General features: G+C 55.6%; 1 protein-coding gene across 2 annotated transcripts in view; it reads left to right on the top strand.

Annotated features, from left to right (window-relative positions):
- Positions 1–22,639, top strand: part of CTNNBIP1 (catenin beta interacting protein 1) — a 47,233-nt gene that overhangs the window by 7,904 nt on the left and 16,690 nt on the right. The window contains exons 2-5 of one of the 2 annotated variants that reach the window (XM_059135468.1): positions 13,138–13,222; positions 14,867–15,003; positions 17,814–17,932; positions 18,433–18,523. In XM_059135468.1, coding sequence (XP_058991451.1) covers positions 17,837–17,932; positions 18,433–18,523 — 187 coding nt within the window. In that variant the 5' untranslated portion in view covers positions 13,138–13,222; positions 14,867–15,003; positions 17,814–17,836. The remainder of the gene's footprint in view (positions 1–13,137; positions 13,223–14,866; positions 15,004–17,813; positions 17,933–18,432; positions 18,524–22,639) is intronic. The other variant, XM_059135467.1, reaches the window with a different exon arrangement.

Here is a 22,639-nt window from a genome sequence, read left to right as displayed (position 1 = left end):
TTCCTCCAGCTGATCGCTGGCGTTGCAGGAAGATGGGGTGCTGGTGATTTTTAGGAGGACTTGGTGGGGCCTACAAGTTAGCAGGTCGGCTGTGGGGTGTCTCCCCAGGGCCCTGGCTCTGCTTTGCTGCACGGCGCAGCCTTCTGGAGCGGGGTCGGCACGATGAGTAGAGGACGTGGTGGGGCCTACACGTCCAGCAGGAGTGGCGTGGGCTGGGCAAGTAGATCCTTCTGCAGCCCCGAGGGGGAAGCTGCCTCTCCACCCGAGAGTACACCCGCGTGTACCGTCACCTCGCGTTTGCTGCAGGTGTCGGCTGTGCACGGTCTGTCTCTAGGGGAGAGAAGAGGGTTGTTAGGCCCAAGAGCCGTGGCCGAAGAGCCTGAATGCTCCCCACCAAGCACTTCCTGGACCAGCGGGACCACCCAGGGGAAGAGCGCTCTCTCACTCTTGTCTTCTGACCCCATTCCCCTTCCTTTAGAAAGTAGCATTCATTTCTTTGGGCCTGGGTCATCGAAGCACAATATAGAATTCAAGAGGCTATACTGCCTTCCTTCCTGGCATCTCTGCCCTAGGAGAGACCACCGTCAGCCCGTGTCCTGTACATCTTAACCAGAGACGTTCTACACGTGTGCACACGCGTCATGAACACTTGTGATTGCACACTCACACCTGACACACACTGGTTGTTTCCACGCATCGTACGCAGGGTTCTGCATCTGTTTTTTTTTCATGTCACCGTAAATACAGGAATTCATTCTCTACCAACACCATCGTCGTTGTCATCATTCAGCTAATACCTCTCGAGCACTTCCTGTGTGCTGGGTAGTGTTGCTTTTATTTTTATTTTTATTTTTATTTTTTTAAATAGGCTCCACACCCCGTGTGGGGCTTGAACTCATAACCCTGAGATCAGGAGTCACATGCTAGATGCCCCCTGTGTGCTGGCTATTGTTTAAAAAGTGCTTTATTTACATTACTTGTGTACTTCTCCCACAAATCCTGGGAACTAAGTACTGTTATTGTCCACAGTTTGCAGACGAGTAAACGGATGCATGGAGAGGTTACGTTCTATCTCAGGTCACTTAGAACTATTTTACTCATTTTAATGGTTCCATGGGATTCTTTTGATTGGTGGTATTTTATTTTATTTTATTTTATTTTTTTGAAGACTTTAAAATTTTATTTAAAGCACAGTATAGAATTCAAGAGGCTATCCTGCCTTCCTTCCTGGCATCTCTGCCCTAGGAGAGACCACCGTCAGCCCGTGTCCTGTACATCTTAACCAGAGACGTTCTACACATGTGCAGAACAAAGAGAGCACAAGCTGGGAGGCAGGAGAGGGGGAAACAGGCTCCTCGCTGAGTAGGGAGGCAATGTGGGGCTCAATCCCAGGACCCTGGGATCATGAGGTTAGCCGAAGGCAGACGCTTAACCAACAGAGCCACCCAGGTGCCCCACAGTTAGCCTTATTCTAATTCTAGAGAGCAGTTAGGCAAATCCTGATTGTGGGATGTCCTAGAGACAGTGTTCCTGGACTCTAAAAATTGTTCATGTCGTGATAGACAACAAAAAGCTGGTGAACCATTCCAGGCTAAGGGACAGGAAAGATTATGGGGACCCAATGCACTTGAGATCCTCCATTGGATCCTGGGTTGGAAACCAGTGACGGCCAGGGTCTCACGGTCAGGAGTTCAAGCCGCATGTTGGGTGTTGGGATGACTTAAAAATAAAATCTTAAAAACAATAACAACAACAAAAACCAGTGATGGCTGCGGAGGGGGGACTGGGAAACTGGGACAAGGGTATATATCATGGAATATTTCTGGGTCAGTATGAAACTCCTTGGGGGTACAAGTAGTGTCCCTGTTGTATGTGGGAGGATGGCCTTAGGAGACAGTGATGAGACGTTTAGCAAAGGATTGTGATGCCCACAGCTTACTTTCAAATAGCTCTGGAAGAAGAACGGGCTGCACATCCCCATATGCCCACAATATGGAGAGACATGAGACAAACGTGGCAAAACGTTAGCAAGCGGTGACTCTCAGGGCACGTATTGGGGTGTTCCCTGTACCAATCTTTCAGCTTTTCCATGGCTTTGACATTTGTCATAATAAAAAGGTGAGGAGAAAAAACCCCCAAGTTTGTTCCATCTGAAGTCTATTTTGGTCTGGTTCCGTAGGCTTTGCCTGGCTTTCCCTTGGCATCCTGGGCTACCGTCCTGGGTTTCTGGCTTCTTTCTTCTTCCCTTCCAGCACGCTCAGTGGTCTATTTCCCTTTCTCTTAGGAACCTCTTCTTTGGGTGTTACTCTTTTTTGGAGTTGGACATTTTTATGACCTAGTCTCTTTCTGGCAGACGTACATGGCTTTTCTAGAAGCATTTAAGGACCAGTGCGCATTGGTGCTGGTATCCTTGTTTTGTTTCCATACTGCATTATGTGCTTCAAGTAAATTTGCAAGGAAGTTTGGTTCTCTGAGACTGAAAGCCGCAGCGTCGAGAATACCATCACACTAGTCTGTAGCGCCATTAGCCTCTCTGTCTGCGAACCTTGCTCGAAGCTTTTTCTTCACCGCTGTGAGTTTTTGCAGGAGGTCAAGCTCCGCTGGCGTTACGTGCACACGGGCTGGTAAAAGACTCCTGCGTCTCATTTTATGAAATGGGACAGTCTTGGGTGGGTATCTGGCTTGTAAAACCAGGAGCTTTTTTTTTTTTTTTTTTTTTTTTTTGCCAGGGGAGTGGTAACAAGCCAGTTTTGCTGGGAGCTTCTGCTCCCCCTCCGTGGCTTGGTGACTAATGGTTTCGTGGCTTTGGGAATGAAGGATGTCATTACAAATGGATGATGGGGATTTGGCTGCTGAACTGGATTATCTGGGTGTGCCTGGTCTGGGTGTTGGTGCCTACACCCATTGGGAATGGGACGGTTTCTTTCTCAGGCTTCACATGGGCCCCTGGCAGCCTCCAGTCCATTTTGGTCCACTGTTCTGAGTGTCTCTGTGGTGGCCCGGAGCTAGGTGACCGTGGCCAGATTTCTGCTGTGTTAGGTGCTGTGTTTTCCCCGCCCCCTGGGAGCACAGGTGTTTTCCTGACCGTGGTCCCTCACCTCTCCAGCCACCACCACGTTTGCCCTCAGGCTGGAGTTTTGTGACCCCCGGGGTATACTCATCTTCATATTACCAACACCCCCCCCCAGCTAATAGAATAAACACATGTGGATTCTGGAGTTGTCTTTGTTTAAAACATTTTTGGTTTTGATTATCAGCTTGTTAAACATTTAGAGAGGGAGGAAACTCAGTCTTCGCAGCCTCTTAGGGGGAGGTTTCCTCCTTCCTTGGATTATTTTTTTGTTCAGAGGTAGCTGGAGGGAAAGGAGGGGGCAGGGCACTGCCTGTGTCCTAGAGCAGAAGCAGTTATCCAAACAAACAGTGTGGCTTATGGAGCCTGTGGGTAGAATGGATCCTTGCAGATTGTAGCGACGGGTGAGTATGGTTTTGAGGTAAACAAACATACCTATGTCTTATGCAAATTAACACATACCTGTATGTTGAAAGCTTACAGGAAAGAGAAGGCAGTGATCCTAAAGCTTCTTGTTTGTTTTTTTTTTTAAGATTTTAAAGTTTATTTATTTTCGAGAGCGGGGAAAGACAGAGAGAGAGAGAGCACACGGCGGGGGTGGGGGGGGGTGGGAGAAGCAGGCTCCCCGCTGAGCAGGGAGCCCCATGTGGGGCTTGATTCCAGGACTCTGAGATCATGACCTAAGCTGAAGGCAGATGCTTCACCCACTGAGCCACCCAGGCGCCCCCTTACAACTTATTTTCATAAGAGTCTATGGGAAGGATATTCACCCGGGAGACCCTGCTTCTGACCGAGCCTCCCAGCCAGATCCTAGAGCTGGGTCCGTGAGGGCCTGCTGGCTCTGGAGGCCAGGAGGCAGCCAGCCTGCTGCCTCTGGGGACACAACCAGGGGACCAAGCCCTCGCCCGGCAGGCGACCCCATTGATTTAATGACCTAATTCTTGCAACAGGAAGTTGGAGGCCTTCCTGGCCCTGGGATTCTGAGGGGATGCAGTGAACCCATTCAGGACGCTTACTTATTTGAACCAATTATAAGAGACTTTAATGGAGGGAAGGGATGGAGGGGGGCTGAGGCACAGGGAGAAGAGCTGGGGAGACCAGCGTGGGGGAGGGGAGGGGAGGGCCAGGGCTGTGCTTGGGCCTGCCTTTGAGAACGAGGCTTGTCCCTGCCATCACGAGGGTGGCGTGAACGCGTCCATAGGTTTCTGAGGGAAGGTTCCTCATGCAGCTGCTGATAAAGAAATAGCACTGGGCATCTTTCCCCTTCCTCTTTAAAAAAAAAAAAAAATCTTTTAAATTTCCCAGTTTAATTAAAAAATGTTAAATGGTGACCCTGCAGAAATTGACGTAGCTGCGGCCAGTGGGGTTGACAGGACTTCATGGGCTGAGATTTCCATTCTGGCCTCCTTCTCTGGAGGCGACACTAGGTCTGTGAAACCTTCTGGCGAGGCTCCTTCCCACGAGGCCCGCAGTGGGCCTCAGCTCTCTCCCTCAGAAGACTGCCCAGCAATGCCAAGTGAGTTTTTCCTTGGTGGAGGGGAGCAGGGGCGCCAGCAAGTGGGGGGCATCCCAGGTGTCGTATCTAGGTCACAGGAGAGAAAAGGGGTCCTTCTGTCACCAGCTTGCACGCGGTGGCTCTGGATACCACCAGGTGCTCAGCCCGCGGTCAGGGTCACGCAGCCTGGGACGGACTGGGGACAGAGTGTGCTTTTTCAAGAGCCGAAGCTTCTAGCTCCTCCATTCACTTATAAATAGACAAGCGCTCTGAAGTCTGCATTACCCACTCCCTGGAACCTGCCAGCGGCCGAGGGTCACGAATCAGACTGAGTCCCAGGAAGATCTGGAGCTGGGTTTTGTAGGCGCGCTGGTTCCTGACTTTGGGTCTCGGGCTCTGGCTGGGCCGGGTCTCAGGGCTCCAGCTGTTCTCCAGGAAGAAAAAAGAATCTTTTAAAATCAGGTCAAAAGAAGCCTTTTTCCTTCTGTCCTGATTCCCCTGTTGTGTAGGGAGTTCACCACCACCACCTGCGTGTCCCTCCGTCAGCCTCACAACTTAGCCAGGATCGGGAGTGTCCCCGTGCAGCTGGGGAGACTTCCTCCTGCTCACTGTCCCCTTCCTGTTTGCATTGTTCTCAGCTGGACGGCGGCGAGGGGTGCAGGGCAGGCCTGCCAGGTACTGCTTCTTAGCTGTGAAAAGTGTGTGGGGGGGTGTCTCACCCAAATCAGGACATGAAGAGAGCAATATCTGAGGGCCTTTTTTTTTTTTTTTTTGCCAAAATCATAGGAAAACAGTTTTTTAAGCCGGAAGTTCTAAACAGATGCCTCATATCAGCGCAGCCTTGGCAACATTCCACAGTCCATAGAGACAGGCCCCTTCCACTCCTCCATGTCTCAGATTCTCTGTGCGACACCATGGAGGCAGGGGCTCCTTTGTGGTTCCCAGGTGACTCTAACAGGCTCCCCGAATCTGTTCATTCACGTAACAGAGCCCCAGATGTGACTGGCAGCCCTGTCCACCGCCCCCCACCCCACCCCCACCCCCGCCCACCACCATCCAGTGTATCAGCTTCCTCTATGAGTTAGGGAGGAATTACATTTAATGAGATGTGTGGGTTCTTTTTTTTTTTTAAGATTTATTTATTTATTTATTTATTTATTTGACAGGCAGAGAGGCAGGCAGAGAGAGGTGGGGAAGCAGGCTCCCTGCCGAGCAGAAAGCCCGTTGATGCGATGATGCCGGACTCCATCCCAGGACCCTGGGATCATGACCTGAGCTGAAGGCAGAGACTTTAACCCACTGAGCCACCCGGGCGCCCCAGTGTGGGTTCATTTTAATGTCTCTGAGAATAAGGCTGCCTGGGGCCTGGCCGCAGACAACTTCCAGCTTGGAGGTGGAGGAGATGTGCAGACACCCTGGAGGGGTGGGGGTGCTGATGTCAGCCGGCACCTTGAGACGGGAAATTTGCACAGGTGGGAACGCAGGGCTCAGGGCAGCCCAAGGAAAGTGGTACAGAGCAGAGAACAGTAAGTAGGGAAGGGCGTTCTAGGCCAAGGGACCCGCAGCTGCTAAGGCCCAGAGGCGTTGAAGGAGCGCGGTGCAGCTGGTACCTCTCAGGCGGCCCCTGAAGGGTAGTGGAGGCCCAGGTTACCACAGACATCCTAGGGGTTCAGCAGCATCCCCGGCTCCTTCCCACTAGCATCCTCCCTGTTACGACGACCAGAAACTCTTCCGACATCAAAACATGCCCCCGACTGAGCACCCCCACCACTCAGGGATGTGGTGGACAGCAGGGGTCTGGCCACCTGGCCCTGCCCAGGCCAGGGTGTGGGGGAGCCCCTTTCTTCTCGCCTCCTGTCCAGCATGCAGGTCCCGGGGAGCCCTCTCGGGGCAGGTCTGTGCCTGTCCTGCAGCCCTTTTTTGTTGTTGAAAATTTATTTGGGGTAGAGAGTAGGGGAGCAGCAGAGGGAGAGGGAGAGAGACTCTCCAGCAGACTCCCCCGCTGAGTGCAGAGCCCAGCACGGGGCTCCAGCCCTGGATCCTGAGATCCTGACCTGAGCCGGCAATCAGGAGACAGGTTTAACTGGCTAAGCCACCGAGGCCCCCCCTAGAGCCCTTTGGCTTATGTGACATGAGAGGCACCCTCAGGTGTTCCCTTAGATGCCGTGTGCCTGCCGGCTTTGCTCTGAAGGGGAGTCTTATCCTGGAGGCCCTCCCAATGCTTCCAGGCGCCCCCTTCCCAGCTTAACCTCGCCCTTCTGTGCGGCTGCCTTCCCCATGGTTGTCGGGACAGCAGGGCCGGACCGGACAGCAGGGCAGGGTGGCCGCGCTCTACTAGCTGTTGGCTCGTCTGGAATCTGGTCCTGGGGATTTGATTTTCACGCTGCAGGAACCTTCACCCAAGGGCTGATGTGACAGCTTCGTTTCCCTTGCTGTGATGGGCGGGTTGCAGCTCTGACGTGGGAGGTGTTTGGGGGGTGACTTTGGACCCCAGGAGTTTGCACGCACTCCTGCGCCCCCAGCGCTGCTGCCAGAGACGAGCGGGGCTCATCCGTGTTCAAGCCTCAGAGATGCTCCCCCGCAGTGGGGTTTTTAGGTCGGGCTGTGCACAGCTTCCCACAGGTGGTGGTGGGGGGTCTCTGAGGAGCAAGGAGGGGCCCTTTCCCCGTGGCTTTTCAGTGTTTTTCTGACTTTTCATTTTCAAATTTGCAGAGAAGTTGAAATAGTGAACTATGTATGCCCTTTACCTAGTGTCAGCAGCATTAACCCTTTGCCATAGCTGCTCACACACTCCCTGTGCACACGCACACACACTTACGCGCACACACCTTTTCCCCCTGAAACGTTTGAGAGTAAGCTGCAAGCACTGAGATGTTTTACCCTTAGTACTCCAGCCTGTCCTGCTTAAGGCCCCGGGTGTTTTCCAGAGCACCCGGGATAAAATCCCATTCAGCAGGACACACAGCATTGATACAATACCATTATCTAATCAATACTCCCTAGTAAAGCTTCCCTAATTGCCCAGTATGCACCCCCCCAACTCCAATCCCATCAAGGATCATTCACTGTGTTTAGCTGCCTTAGGCTCATTATCTTCTTTTCTCACTGGCAGGAGTTTGGGGCTCTGGCCATTTTTTTTCCTTTTCTATTTTTTTTCTGTAAAGTGGATTTTCATTTTAATTTCAGTTAAAATGGCTGAGGCTTCTCCCAACTCCTGAGCCAGGAGGGCCTTGATAGGATGCAGGCCCCGTCACTTCTCAGCTCCGTGGCCTTGGGCAGGTCACTTACCATCCCCGAGTCGCAGCTGTCTTATCTGTCCAATGGGAATAATTCTTACCTTGCAGGCTTGTTGTGGGACTAAAATTGAACAAGGCCCTGTGATGAGTGTGACTGGCGCGTGCCTGGCCCTTGGAGAAGGCTCCAGCAACAGCAGTAATTATCACTGTTGTTCTGCCTGGCTTCCCAGAGCAGGAAGGAGCTTCGGACCAGGGTTGAACGCGGGTTGGCCAGCGCTGGAGGAACTCCTTACCCCAGGCTCATCCCGGGAGAACGCGCGGCTGCGTCCTACAGGCTCTCTGACTCGCCAGAGCTGCTATTAGACCTGTTGTGCTCATGCTGGTGGAGCGCGCCTTGAGAACGCGGAGCCTGGCTTTGGATAGTGGAGGCTGCAGTGTGGAATTTATTAATTAAGGCAGTTGCTCATGGGGCCCCAGAGTGCAGGAGGTTGCGGCTTAATTACTGAGAGCAGAGCTTGTGGAAATTTTCTGCAGTGCCTCAGTTTTGAGGTCGCTGACGGTGGGAGCTGCAGCCGGGGCTCGGGGCTCGGTCCCGCCTCCCTCTCCCTGGCCCTGAGCGCTTTCTATCCATTTACAGGCTCCCTGGGACAGCAGCGTCACACAGTGGTTCAGGACTTGGACGATCTGGGTCCGAATGCTGCCTGGGTGCGGAGTAGGAGGGGCTGGCTGAGGGGTCACTGGGCGACCTCTGCGTCAGCATGTCCTCATTTGTTCAATCTTGCAAGGACGTTTGTTCTGAGGCCTCAGTGATTCCTGTACGTGAAGGGGTGAGCGCGGCACTTGGCCAACAGTTTAGAGTGTGTATCAACGATTTCTTTAGAGGAGTTCTCAACCCAGGCTGATTTTGCCTCCCAGAGAACACACGGCAATGTCTGGAGACATTTTTGGTTGTCCCAGTCCAGGAGGAGCTGCTGCTGGCACCTACTGGGTACAGCCCAGGGACGCTGCCCATTAGCCTACAATATTCCAAAATCCCCGTGGTGCCCAGGTTGGGAAACTGCTTTAAGGCACCGCCAGGGATTCAGGGCGGCGGGTGAAACATGGAGGTGCGGTCCTGCCCTCCCCCGACCCCGTAGCTCTTCACCCCTTATCAGTTCCTTTGAGCCAGTTGGGGGCCGACGGGTGAACTGGGAGGGAAGAGGCAGGAAAGCAAGCTGGGTGTTTTAAGCCCTTGAGTTTACTGTTTAGTCTTATTCCCACCACCACCCCCATCTATAACCAAAATATCACTTACATCATCTCTTATCACCGTGTGATCTTATCATTAGAGTAACTAGTGTTTATTGAGCCTTTGCTGGATGCCAGTTACTAACTATGCCTCTCTGTGCTCTCTCTCTGTTAATCTCATTTTCACAGCCCTGATAGGAAGGTGCCATTATCGTCTGCATTCTACAGATAAGGAGACTGAGGTCTTATTAATGGGAAGGCTCTAAGCTATCTGAAATTCAACCCTTGGTCCTTTTCCAAAACTGTTCCTCCTGCATCTCTCCCGTCGTGGTTGACAGGAGTGCTGCCTTCCGGTGCTTAACCCCCACACCTGGGCGTCCCCGTCCCGCGCACCTGTGTGCCGTGCCAGCGGGCCCTCCTGATGTCCCGGCCCGTCTGCTCCTTTCGCCTGGATTCCCACCACGGCCTCCCTGCTTCTGCGCTCAGCCCCCGGCCACCTCTCTGAGCCGGAGCGCTCCTGCCAACACCCAGGTCAGGCCAGGCTACACCTCTGCTTGCTGCCCCATCTGACGGGTCCAGGCTGGGTTTCCCAGAGGCCTCACTGTCCGCACCCCTTGTCCCTGTGCACGTTCCCTTCCTGTGGCCTTCCTTGCTCATCTTCCAGCTCACCGCACCCTGGGGCCTCCATCCAGCTCTGCTCTGGGCTCCCACGGCTCACTCCGTCACCCCGTTCCAGTCTGTGCTCAGGAAGGCCCACACGGCCACCCCGCATTCCTGGCCCCCTCACCCAGCTCGGTTTTGATCCTAGCACCCGTCGGTCACCTTCTGCCACCCACACTGTATTTATGCCGCATTGTTTGGTTTTTATTTTGTTTGCTCTCCCCCCTCATCAGGGTATGTAGGCATTTTCTACTGTTTTTTCGCTGATACATCCCAACACACCTTCGGTGCCGAATACACTTTTTGGTCGGTGACTTCCCCAGGGCCACCTGCTGGTAATGGGGCCACCAGTATGCCAGCGCTTCACCTTTACGGCAGTTGCTCTGTCCTCACCACCCTGTCAGGGTAGGGTCTCCCAGACCTGGCTGCTCCCCACGTTCTGACTCTGTCTCCAGAATGCTTTGCCGACGTCCACTGTGGGAACAACTCTATGTGAAGGACAGTTCTGCCCTACTTGCCAGCCCCCGTGGGCTTCTCCATGGCCTGTGGAGTCCAGTCCTAGCTCCTCAGCCTGTCCTCAGCCCCACCTCCCTCCTGATCTGGTGGGGCTCCCCCCCCCCCCGCCAGCTCTGCCCCAGGGTCTTCATGGTGGTCTTGAGAAGCTCAGACCTTATGTATGCACCCCTGCTTCGGTGCCTCTGCCCACCCCTCTCAGAGACCCCTGGGGTCCAGTACCAGCTCACGCCGACACCTCTCACACGACACCTCCTTCCTCTTCCAGGATTTCCAGAGTCTCAGTCTTCTCCCCCGGACACATCCCCCTCAGAGCCGGGTCAGGCGCCCCGCTGCGGGTCCTCAGGGAACCTTGCACTTGCCCTTCGTGTCATCTGTGCCCATGTCTGCGGGTGTGCTTACCTGGCCGTGACTCCGGGAGCCCTCATCTCAGGCAGACCACGGCTGCTCTGCCCAGCTGCGCGTCCGATGCCTCCCACAGGGCCTGGCATGTAATAGACGCTCAGTAATTGTTCAGAGAATGTCCCTGGGCTCCAGGGTCCTTCTCCTCCCCTTCTGCCAGCAAACTCCTGCTCATCCTTCAAGACCTCCCAGCAGTTTCCTCTCTCCTGAGCTGCTCCTCTGTGTGCTCGCAGAGCTTTGCCCATTCCTCTTTCTGTCACTTACTGCGCCCGGCCTGTCCCGCTGCTGCTGAGCTGCTCTGGGGAAGGGGCGGGGCATGGCGCAGTCCGTGCATGGGACCCTGGCGGCGTTCATGTCTTCACCCGACCTATCTCTTTGGCTCATCCTTAGGTACTGTTTGTGCTGTTCTGCATTTGCTTCGTGTAGTGTGGTCTCCTTAGCCACTTGGGCACTTCCTGGAAGGCAGGCTCCGTGTCACAGCCCCACGTTGGCATCTCCTATTCCCTGAGCCTGACACGGGGTTGTGTACCCCAAGAAAGGTTTTAGGAAATCCTTCTTGAATCTGGATCACATCTACTTCAGGTTCCAGGACCCATGGCAGTTTGAGAGGCATTCTTTTTCTCATTCTGGACCAGCTTTATAATTTGCAGGGCCCGGCACAGGGCCCCTTGTTCAGAAATGATTAAGCGGTTCAAAACTGTGATAGCAGAGCTCTAACCCAAGGATGGGGCCTTCTGGGCCTCCACTCATGAGGCCTGCCCTGATCCCATTGTATCCAGTGAGGGAAGACATGGTAGGGGTCACTATTCCATTTTTACAGAGGGCAAAATCAAGTGACCAACCCCGGATGCACAACTGATGGGCAGCAAAGCAGAACCGTCTTCCACTGGCTTGAGGACCACCAGGACTTTGAGCCTCAGTTTTCTCCTCTGTAAAATGGGAACATTGACCTGATCATAAAATGGCAAAAAAAACAGCTGGTCGCAAATCCCTGGACAATCCCATCAGGAACAGCACTGCCTTCCCCTTCAAGTCACTAATACAAAGGTCCTCTCTGCTGCTTGGAAGGACCTGAGTCCGGTAGACAGTAGGAGGCTAATTGGCTGTTGTGGTAGTTGAAGAAATTAAAGCTTTCAGAAGTGGAGAAGGCTGCCCCTTCTCATCTCTTTTTGAAGGACTGTGGGGACTTGGGTGGAAGGTTCCCCAGGGAGCCTTGGTATTTCGGTGCTTTGATATCTAGAGGAATAAAAGAGCAACTAATCAGTAAAGATGCCTGTTCCCCTGGGGGTAGCTGTTCCCGCAGTCCGAGGGTGGTGGGAGTGGCAGGGGTGGGTGACTGTTCCTTCCTCCAAGAGTCGTTGCTGCTTGAAGAGATACACAGACCAGAGACCCAGAGGGTTCCAGCAGCATCTACCTGTAGGGCAGGCTTTTGAAATCTCACTTTCTCTGGGAACCACGTTCCCCACCCCGTGAGTGACCATCTTTCTTTTCCGAAAGACAGTGAAAGAGGGGTTTCCTAGCTGTCCTCGGCCCCCTACCTCCTGCAAAACAGGTTTTTATTGGTTTTCTTTTCTTTTTTTTCCCCCTAAGATTTTATTTATTTATTTGGTAGAGAGAGACACAGCAAGAGAGGGAACACAAGCAGAGAGAGTGGGAAAGGGAGAAATAGGCTTCCCGCCAAGCAAGGAGCCTGATGTGGAGTTCTATCCCAGGACCCTGGGATCATGACCTGAGCCAAAGGCAGAAGCTTAACAACTGAGCCACCCAGGTGCCCCAGAACAGGTTTCTCGAAGTGTCATCCTCAGACCTCGTGCTCACAGCGGGGTTGAGTTGGGCATCTGCCTGTAACCAGGGGCCCCGAGATCAGTGCGCAACAGCAGAGGAGGGGGCTGGGTGCCCCCCTACCCACCTCTGCTGGGCTCCCACACAGGACCTCAACAATGAGATTGTGCGACAGCGTTCTTTGATCCCTGCGAGAGGCGTTTTAGGGGCCCGGAGACACGTGGGCAGGCCGGCAGGTTGTCACTGACCCGCAGTGTTTTATGTGGATGGGGGCAGTTGGCTTATGTTTACACGTCCAGCCACAGATGTTCCCAGGCATAGGACAAACAGCAGTGCGCGTCTGAGCACAGAGCAGGGTGGAGCACGGTGGCCCGGTGCCCGGCTCAGGCTGTGCGCGACAGGCGGGATGCCTTCCCGTGCAGGTGCCGGGCTCGCCCGTCAGCTGCCTGAGTGACTCACTCTCCGTTGGACACGGTGACTAACCCGGGGCTGGAGGGGGTGTGGTGGCCTGCTTCAGCCGGAAATGACAGGCGGGCCGTGCTGCAGTCAGCACCTGATCCCAGAGGTGTTGGTGCAGGTTCCCCGGGCTGGCCAGACACACAGGTATTTCTGGACCACGGCGGAGCCCGCTGCCAGGAGCTTCCCACCGGTGTTGTGGGTCCATCGGCGTGGGGCGGGGTTCCAGCTCGGACTCTGGCAGCCCCGAGGGCCCTCCCGGCTCCTCCCATGACCCATGTTCTGTGTTTCCACAGGGCCCCACCTTCCTATTTCTCCCCGGCCACAGCCCGCCCATCACAGTTGAGGAGCTGTTTGCCTGAAGTTAATTTCCGGAGGCAGGTAAGGAGCCAGGGGAAGGACTTCTGGTAGCAGGCCCCAGGGTGGTGCTGGGGAGTGCGTGTTGGGTCTGGGCTGCGGGGCTCCGGGAGCTGCTGCCGCTTCCTTCTCCCACCGATACTCCTGCTCTACTGCTCTACTGCTCGTTTCTCCTGCCGCGCACGCTCTTCCCGTCAGCGCCGTGGCTCGGCGCATTTCTTTTAGGCTAAGATGTGTGCATTCTCTGAATTAATATTTTGTGCAAGTTCTGTGAATCGCACAGTTCTATGTTGTTTTACCTTGCCTGTGTGTAAACGTACCTTTGTTAATGTGAGCATTCAAAATATATTGCAGCTTTTTTTTAAAAAATGGGTAGAACAGAAGACAAGTGCTGGGACCCATGGGGCAGAGGCGGATTGTGTGTGTCAAGGAAGCTCGTGCTGTCTCGCCCCAGCCTGAGGTGACTCGCTGTTTTCCGAGCAGGTGTAACACCACCCCGGGTATAAGTGTATACTCCAGTTTTATAAATGCGGGCATTCGAACAGCATGAGCTTCAAGTTCATACATGAGAATGCACACAGGTGACTGTGTTTGTATTCAGAGCCACTTGTGCCCGTCCAGAGGAGGCCAGCGTTCGAAGCTGCTTATCAGAATGGGCCTGATGGCGGCGCGGGATGCTGGGCGGTTCTGCTTTGGGGTTCCTCCTGTGCCGCAGCTCTTCTAAAGTGACAGCCACTGCTTCCAGGCCAGAGCGTGTGTGCTGGGAGAGGCCAGGTCCCTGCAGGGCAGGGCAGGAACATGCTATCACGTGTGGCCTCTGTGTCCCCCATGGAACGCAGTGTGGCCGCTTAGGCCATGGGCCACTTTGTCACTTTGTATGGCCGCCTTCCAGTGGGCGGGATCCCCATCCCAGTCAGCCTTCCTCCCACAGAGCTGTGGGCTCAGAACCAACAGGAACGTAGGGGGTGTGGTGGGGATGTGTCTGTGTGTCTGTACTGAACATATGTACCTTGGTTTTCCCTTTATTACATTTGTCCCAGTCAGATGTAAGTCCCGGACTTATCTCCACTTTTGGCATAACGCGCGGCTATCTACAGCGGCATCTAGCCATGGGCCTCTGCCCTCACCATTCATTTGAGTAGCTGATGGTTTCCTGTTTCTGTGTTCCGTTTTCTGGCTCGTCTCCATTTGTCCCTGCTTAGCTCCCACAGTGGTAGCTAGGAGAGGGAGCAGGTCTGCCTCTGACTTGGGCAGTTAACACCGAAACATTTTCTCAGGACTCAGAATGGAAGCACCACCTTTTTAGATGTTGGCATGTTTCCGGAGCATCTGGGAGACCATAACCGAGAATCACCCGTGACCTTTGCCTGCTCACGGCTCAGGGTTCCACAACTACTCTGTCCAAATGACTCGCAGTTTGGGTTTCCGTAATTCAGACACATGTCACAGGCGCCCAGTTCTTCATCCCTTATAGGGGGAGTATGGACTTTCAAATGAAGTTGATCTGATACCGGTCAGAATGGTGATGACAATGTAATAGCATGTTTGTTGGGATAGGCACCAAACCCAAACACGCTTTAACAGACTTGTAGCGTATCAGCAATTGCAGCGTATGTGTTGTTTGGGTTGATTATGGGTTCCTCTCTTCAGTATTAATTTTCTTCACAGTGACACTCCTGATGCAGATTCTGTCTAGAATGGAACCGTGTGAACCAGTCTTGATGCCGTCCTCTATTTGGGATTGAAGTGTGGGGCAGGCCTGTGTGCTCGTGGCTCCTACATTCTGCCCCAGATCCAGCCCCCAGGTATTTCTACTTGTCAGGCAGCAGGGCAGAAGTAGCTCAAAGTAAAACTCGAAGAAAGCTAGAAAACCAGAATTCTTAGAAATGACGAGTCTGCCTTGGAAGCTGAAGTGGAAGTAACCTGGCCCCAAAGACCCGTTCGGGCCCCATGACACTCTAGGCCCGTGGCTGGGTGGTGTAAACTCCCCCCACCCCCGTAACCACAGTTTGAGTGTGGGAGGGCCTCGGGACAGTGAGGCTCCAGTGGAAGACAGTAGAATGACTGCCATCTGTATAGGGTGCCAGGATTGTTGCACAGCACAAAATTCTGTAAAACTAGACAATGTAGAATGATGCGCACACTCGGGCTCCTGGTCAGGCTCACACACTTCTCCTGGTTCTGAGCCCACATCTCTGTCGGAGGAAGCTCGGCTGGTCGGAAAAGGACAGTGAGGAAGGGGTCCCCACCCACGGGGAAGCCAGGACCCCTAGGTCCTGGGATGTACCCCCAAACCAGATACATATCCTTGTCTGAGTAGGGCCCAGCCCCTGAAGGATGACTAGATCTTGCTCTGGGACCTGGGACTGGGGTGTGGTTTGTGACTTAGGATCAGAATAAGGGCTTGAACCAGATGGGCCTGTTGGGAAGTTAGGGTGGGGGTGGGTGGGGAATCTTGCTGGAATTCTGGTTCTTTTGTGTGTGGCGACACCTAGTGGCCGGTCACCAGTCTTCAGTGCGGCCTTTCACAAGGAGGGAGCAAGCTGGCCTTTGGCCCTTGGACACAGGATGGGAGTGGAAGACTTTTACTCCCGGAAGCCCTGATTCCCAGTTTGAGGGCTTTGTGGGGGTGTTTCCGAAGTCCTCTGGGGAATAGGATGTGTAGGGTAGCCTAAGGCCCACCCTTCAATTCTGTGACATTTGGCCCTAAGTCAGTGTGGGTGTCATAGTGAGGAAGACGCCTGGACACCACAGGCAGTCCTCATTTTCGGCTCAGCCAGCCGGGTGGTCTCTGTTAAGTGCCTCCCAGCCCCAGTGCTGGGCTGTGGGGATGGGCTGAGCCAGGCGGGCCGGCCCTCTAGTCGGGCAGGGGAGAGATGAGAAGCAAATATTCTAGCAAGACCCGCTCAGAAAATTGGGATGAGCCTGGGCTTTGTGACCTGGAAGGTGTAGGGGTTGTGGGGGGGGGGGGGGGGGACACAGAACCTGCTTCAGTTATGCTGTCAGAGAAGTTTCCCAGAAAGGAGTTTTTAAGCACGTTGAAGGATGAGAAGAAGCCAGCCCGGGCTCAGGGGACACCCAGTGCAAAGGCTGCCGGGGAAAAGAGCTTCTTGGTATGTTCTAGAAATAGACTGGGGTCAGGAGGGCAGGGCGCGTGGGGAGGCATGTGGAGCAGGAGGCTGGGCGGCCCATGCAGGCCTCGTGGGTCCTTGTGTGGGGAGGAGAGTGGAAAGAAGTGAGGAGGGTCCGTGAAGTCTCACGACTGGACTTTCCCACTCAGCTGTGCTAGGGAGGTAGGGTTGTCTGCTACGCTGGGGATGGCGGGGCTGCCTCCCCCAGCGCCCTTCTGGAGGTGGCTTACCCCTCTTTCCCGGTTGTCAGTGTTCATTCGGCTTTTTTCTGAGCCCAGAGGAGGTGGCGGGTGAGAAGACCGTAGGGAGTGTGGCTGGGAAGGGAGGTGGGGAAGGCAGGCCCCGGGAGGAGACAAGCTACGTCAGGTCTACAGCTCTGCGGAAGCCCCAGCTTGACGGCTTTTTAGCCCACTGTGGGGACTTTTGGGACCAGAGCCCCTGTGAGCTTACGGGGACTGAGCAGCTGACGGGGACCTGCGGGGCTCTGGCACATCTTGGAGTCTGTCCCCGCACAGAGAGCAGGCCGGCCTGGGAGAGCCCGCCGGTCCGGGGCTTGCTGGCCCCGGAGGGATGGGCGGCGTGAGGAGTGTCCTTGGCTCTCAAGCCAGGTTCCCTCGGTCCTCCAAGTGCAGCCCCTTGGCACCAGAGCTGCCGAGGCTCCGCCCCCACCAGCTGCTGCGTTATTTCTGACTCATCCAGGGGTTACAAGTATGTAACCCAAACCCTCCACGCCCGCTTCCTCTCTGCCGGCTCCTCCTGGGGGGGAAACCCTGGGACTTCTCTCCTGGGACCTTTCTGCAGCTTGGGGCCCTGCGGTCTCTGGACACAGCCGCAGCCCACAGGCGCTGCCCTCGGACGGGGGGTGGGCGTGTGAGGGTGACGGCCATGAGCTCAGGTGGGTATCCGTGCCCCATGGCCCCGGCTGGCCTGTCCCCATCAAGGGACTCCTTGGAGCCCGGCCCAGGCGCCAGCCTCTTGAATTCGTCAGGAGCTTCCGCGGAGGAGGCTGCCTTCGTGTTTGGGGCTCCGTCCCAATCTCACGGTTTCTCCAGCCAGAAGTGCCAGCCGCCTGCCTCTGGCCGTGTCGCTTTTGCTCTTTGTGGAAGTTGCATGCTTGAGAACCTGGGACACTTTGGGCTTCCTTCAGCATATCTCTTGGGGCTCATCGCAGGCTTCTTGCTGAGGGAGTGGCTGGAAGGTCAAGCTGGCCAGAAGTTCTGGGTCAGCTCAGCGTCCCTGGGCCCAACAGCTCCTCGCAGAGAGTGCTGGCCACCAGTGCCTGCACCGGGATCGAGCCGCTTGGTCCGGCTGCCTGGGGCCAGTAGGGGTGAGGGAGGAACGTGCAGCTCCCCACCTGCTCTGGGCTCTCAGAAGCGAGACCCCGAAGCCCCGTGGGCCTCCCGGTGGCCCCTGCCAAGCACCCAGTCTGGATCCGGTGCAGCCCATTCCGACCCCCTGCTTCAGCGCCTCTCCCCGCTCTGCAGGAGCCCCCAGGGCTGGCCAGGGGATGAACCGCGAGGGGGCGCCCGGGAAGAGCCCGGAGGAGACGTACATTCAGCAGAAGGTTCGAGTGCTGCTCATGCTGAGGAAGATGGGATCGAATGTGAGTGCCTTCGGGCTGCGGCAGCCCTCCTCGGGAGGGTGCCTGACAAGGGCGGCCGCCACCTGCTGTGACCGCGCTGCTCTGGGAGTGGGGCTGCTGGCCTTGGGGTCGGGCTCTGTGGCCAGTCCCGTCCAGTTCTGGGGGTACTCTGGGGTGGTCTTCCCATCCCTATGCCGAGCTGGGGCCCGGGGGGTATGTGAGCCCCTATGGGCCCTGACCTGACACTTTGCCCGTCTTCCCAGGAGCTGCCCACGGGGTGCTGGGCAGAAAGGGCCCCGAGAGGGCCTCCTTGTTCAGGAAGAAAGGGATGGGCTCCCTGGGCAGGCCCCGTGCTGCACGGAAACGCAGTCTCAGATCTGATCCTGGGGGACCATGGGCCTGGCATCCGGCAAGGGGGAGGGGGCACTTGCTCTGGAACCCAAGGGTCAGGACTCAGGAACAGGGGCCCAGGGATGAGAAGAGGCGGGCCGCCCTTCACCGTGGCCTTCTCGCCCGTGCAGCTGACGGCCAGCGAGGAAGAGTTCCTGCGCACCTACGCGGGGGTGGTGAACAGCCAGCTCAGCCAGCTGCCCCAGCACTCCATCGACCAGGGTGAGTCCCTGCGCGCCCGCCACGCCTCCCCCAGAGGCGCCAAGCTGTGGTTCCTGGGGGAAACTTAGCTCCGGGGTCCACGTGGAGGGTCCGGAGCAGCCTCCCTTCCACGGAGCTGAGCCCCAGGCCCCGGGCCCTGGGCCCATTTCTTTCCCCAGGTGGGAGCCGAGGACCCCATCGGGTAATGCTGGGATCCCCTCTTTTTAGCCTCGGAGGAGCTGAAAAATGGAGGCATCTGGGAGTCCCTGGGACTGCAGAGGCTCTGGGTTTTTGCATTTCTTCCGTCTTTGGCTTGACCCCCGCCCACGCAGTACCTGATGCAGGGAGAGCGTGAAACCGCCTCCTGGGCTCGGACCTGTCCTGGGCTTGTGTGTTCCCAGCTGTACCCAGGCAAGAGGCCCCAAGGGCTCTACCCCAAGGCCTCCGTCTGCCCAGGGGAGTCGTTTCCGTTCTGGTGCTCTCCCCCGATCATAATAATGGTAGCAGGCGATGCTCCGGTATTCCTCGTCTGGCGGGTGCCTGCTAAATGCCGGCCACACATCATTCATTTAATTGTGGGAAGGTACTGGTGATATTACATCACAGGCAAGGAAATGGGTTCGGATGAGTGAGGGATCGTCCTGGTCTTACTGCCCGTCCCCAGAGGACTCAGGACGACCTGCTGCCGTGCTTCAGGCCAGGGCTTGTCACCGTCTACTCCAGAGCAGCAGGAGGCTGGGCTCTCCCATTCTGGAAGGCTTCCTCTGACCCTGGATCCCACAGCATCCTCACTGGCACTTCCATCTAGTCCTTTCCTTTTTTTTTTGCCTCATTGATGTTACTGACCATGAAATGGGCAGCCTATGGGGTGTCTGTGTGAGCCGGCTCCCAGCAGCGGAGCGCCGAGGGGCCTGTGGCTGATCCGTGGGGCCCAGGAGGAGAGCAGGTGTAGCATACGAGGCCGCTTGTCTTGAAACTGCCCTTGCTCTCCTGGAGAGCACAGGCCTCAGCTCTGGCGCAGGGCCCGGCTCCCCAGCTCTGACGCCGGCTGTCACCTGGCCTGTGCACCCAACTCAGCAGAAACGTACAGGGCGTCCCCGTGGCTCTGGCAGCTCCCGGAACAGCCTGCCTGGGTCACACTCACTCACCCCGCAGCCTGTTCTGTACTGACAGCCGGGGTAGAGTCAGCCCCTCCTGGGGTTTTGTTTCTGGGAGAGAGCCTTTCTCATCCCTGGCTGATCCGTGTTTCCAGCCCCCACCCCCACCCCACCCCACTGGATGCTGAATCATATTTCCCTGCGACCCTCAAGCTGCTGGGTCCCTAGGATATTGCCTTTTCTCCCACCCCAGTTTTAAGTCACTGAATTAACCAGAAGTAGGGCTGGGCGATAAGGATGCCTCCAGAAAGATGCTGTTAAAGCAAAAAATCATAAGTTGTGGAGCTGTATGTCTTTGTAGAAAACACCCTCTACCACACACACGCACTCACTCATGTATGTGTGTAGGAAAGCAAGCTGAACGAACATAGACCAGGCTGTTAATAGGAAGTTTTAATAGAGAGTAGAACTACATAAGGGACATTAACTTTCCAAGTCACACGTTTTTGGAAAACATTATTTAACCTTGTACATACATTGCTTCTGCAGTAAGGGCAAGTTTAAAAGAGCATGAAGAGAACTCTCTGTTTCACCTAGCTGAACCAGCAGTCGAAAATAAAAATGAACTATTAACTGTGTGGAGTTAAGGTCATGATAATGACCTTAAACTGCTAAGCAGTCGGGAGTGAGCCACGGCATGTGGGCATGACCCCAGAATTGGGACCTTCTGAGTTGTGGGCAGGCCTCAGCTACGTCTCCCCAGGTTGCAGGCTTCCAGAGCTGCACCAGGACCCGGCTTAGTGGCTGGGGTTGGTTCTCTGCTGTTGGGGCCCCCTGCATGCTGGTCTCAGTCCCCACAGTCACCCCTGAGCTAAGCCGCATAGGAAGACACGACACACTGCTGCAGATGGTCCCAAGGATTCCTGTGGACTGGTTAGGCGGTGAATGGGCAGCTGCTCCTGGGAGAGCTTCATGAGCCCGGCATTAACTTTGTGTGCCTAAGGACACTGCAGACGAATGCACGACAAAACTGCAGTCGGCACAGTCTCTCCTGTCACTGGGGGCACGACCCCAAGAGCAAAGCCTTGCATCGCTGCCCTCACTGTGGGGCCAAAACTGTCTTGGCTAACATGCTCGCCTGCCTTCCTTATCTGTCGGCAAGGCCGACCTTAGCTGATGCCACAGGGATGCTGCTGGCAGGGGCCCAGGGGCTGCCCAAGTGGTGAAAGTCTCAGATCATTGCTTCCAGTGCACGGGGTCCCATAAAGACCTAGGAGCACCGGCGTGATGGGCTAGACAGGCTGGTAGAAATCTGCTGTGAGCACCTCCTGCCACAAGGTGGCACTGTGTCTCAGCAGATGCCCAGCACTGTCCTGCAAGGGCCCGAACTCCGGGAGCTCCTCTCTGTGGGCCTGAGGCCACCCTCCAACGGGACAGAGCTTGGCATGGGTCTGCCATTTTTTTTTTTTTTAACTTTTTAAAAAGATTTTATTTATTTATTTGACAGCGCTCAAGTAGGCAGAGCAGCAGGCAGAGGGAGAGGGAGAAGCAGGTTCTCCACTGGGCAGGGAGCCCGATGTGGGACTCGATCTATGGACCCCAGGATCATGACCCGAGCCAAAGGTAGCTGCTTAACTGACTGAGCCATCCAGGCACCCTGGTCTGCCATCTTTAGACTTGCACATGCTTCCTTTCTGGGGATGGAGGGGTCTGGTACTGGGAGCCCTGCTGGCCCTGCCTAACCGCGCCCCCCCCCTGAGAGGAAAATGGGCTGGGCGCCCCTCACCCCACGCCCAGGCCTCCTGGTCTTCCTTCCGTGAACTGTGAACGTGGGTGCGGTATTTGCTGGGTCCGGGCTGGTGCGTGGGCCTGCACTGTAGGGGCTCCCTAGCCCGCGCTGAGCCGTGGGCCAGCCTGGCCTCTGCCGGTCTGAAACCTCCCCTGACAGCCTCCTTCTGGAAGAACTCCTTTCCCTCCCTGGTCCTCAGCAGTACACCTCTTTGTGTCTCTCCGTCTCCCCCGGCCTCATCTTCTGCCTCCTCCGCTCGCTGTCCGCGAGTGCTCCTTTTCCCACACCACACTGATGATGCCTTCCACCTTCGGCCCTCCCATCTGTCACACCCCCGCCCGCGGGTCTCACGGGCTCTGGTCGATGTCCTCCAAATATACACCCTCAGCCCAGACCCTCTCCTGACCCCCAGAACTTTACACGTGACTCCTCCTGACCATCTCGCCCCAGACAAGCCACACTCAGATCCGGGTTCATGCTCTCCCCACGGATCTGTTCCTGCGCCTGTGTTCTCAGTGCCAGACATGTCACCAAACACCCAGTGCGCCGGGGACTCCTCTTTGGAGACCCAAGTGTCTAGTAAGTTACCAAGTCCTTGTGATTCTTCTGCCTTTCGCTCCTCAGAGCTTCTGTCCTCTCCGGCCTGGTTTGAACCCTCACTGTGTTTAGAGCCTGTATTCATGTTCTGATCCCCGCAGACAGTTCCTGGCATCTTGACTTCTTACCTTGCCTCTCCAGTGTACTTCCTACCCCTACTTCAGCAGGTCTTTCCCTGACTTAAAATCGTTCAGTGGCTCCCTACTGCCCTGTGGTTGAAATCTGGCCCCCTAATGTGATCAGCAAGATCCCCGGACATGGTGACCTCATGCCCTGTAAACAGCCCTAGCAAATGGCTTTCAGCTCCTGTCTGGGGCTGGTCCTTGTGTCTCTGCATTTGCCTCTGGGCTGCCAGGAGCTCAGCCCTGACCCGCAGCCGTCCCCTGCATCTCACAGGCTGGGCCAGGCCCTCCTGTGGTTACCATCACTCACATGCGCCCCAGCCGTGCTTCTCCCAACACTGTCTCCTGGTCTTTTCTTTTTTTTTTTTTTTTTTTTTTTAAGATTTTATTAATTTATTTGACAGAGAGAAAGATCACAAGTAGGCGGAGAGTCAGGCAGAGAAATTGGAGGAAGCAGGCTCCCGTTGAGCAAAGAGCCCGATGTGGGGCTCGATCCCAGGACACTGAGATCATGACCTGAGCCGAAGGCAGC

The sequence above is a fragment of the Mustela lutreola genome, chromosome 10 (assembly GCF_030435805.1).
Source record: "Mustela lutreola isolate mMusLut2 chromosome 10, mMusLut2.pri, whole genome shotgun sequence".
In the NCBI taxonomy this organism is placed as follows: domain Eukaryota; kingdom Metazoa; phylum Chordata; class Mammalia; order Carnivora; family Mustelidae; genus Mustela; species Mustela lutreola.
The sequence above is the reverse complement of the archived record's forward strand: the minus strand, read 5'-3'. Positions and strand labels throughout refer to the sequence as shown.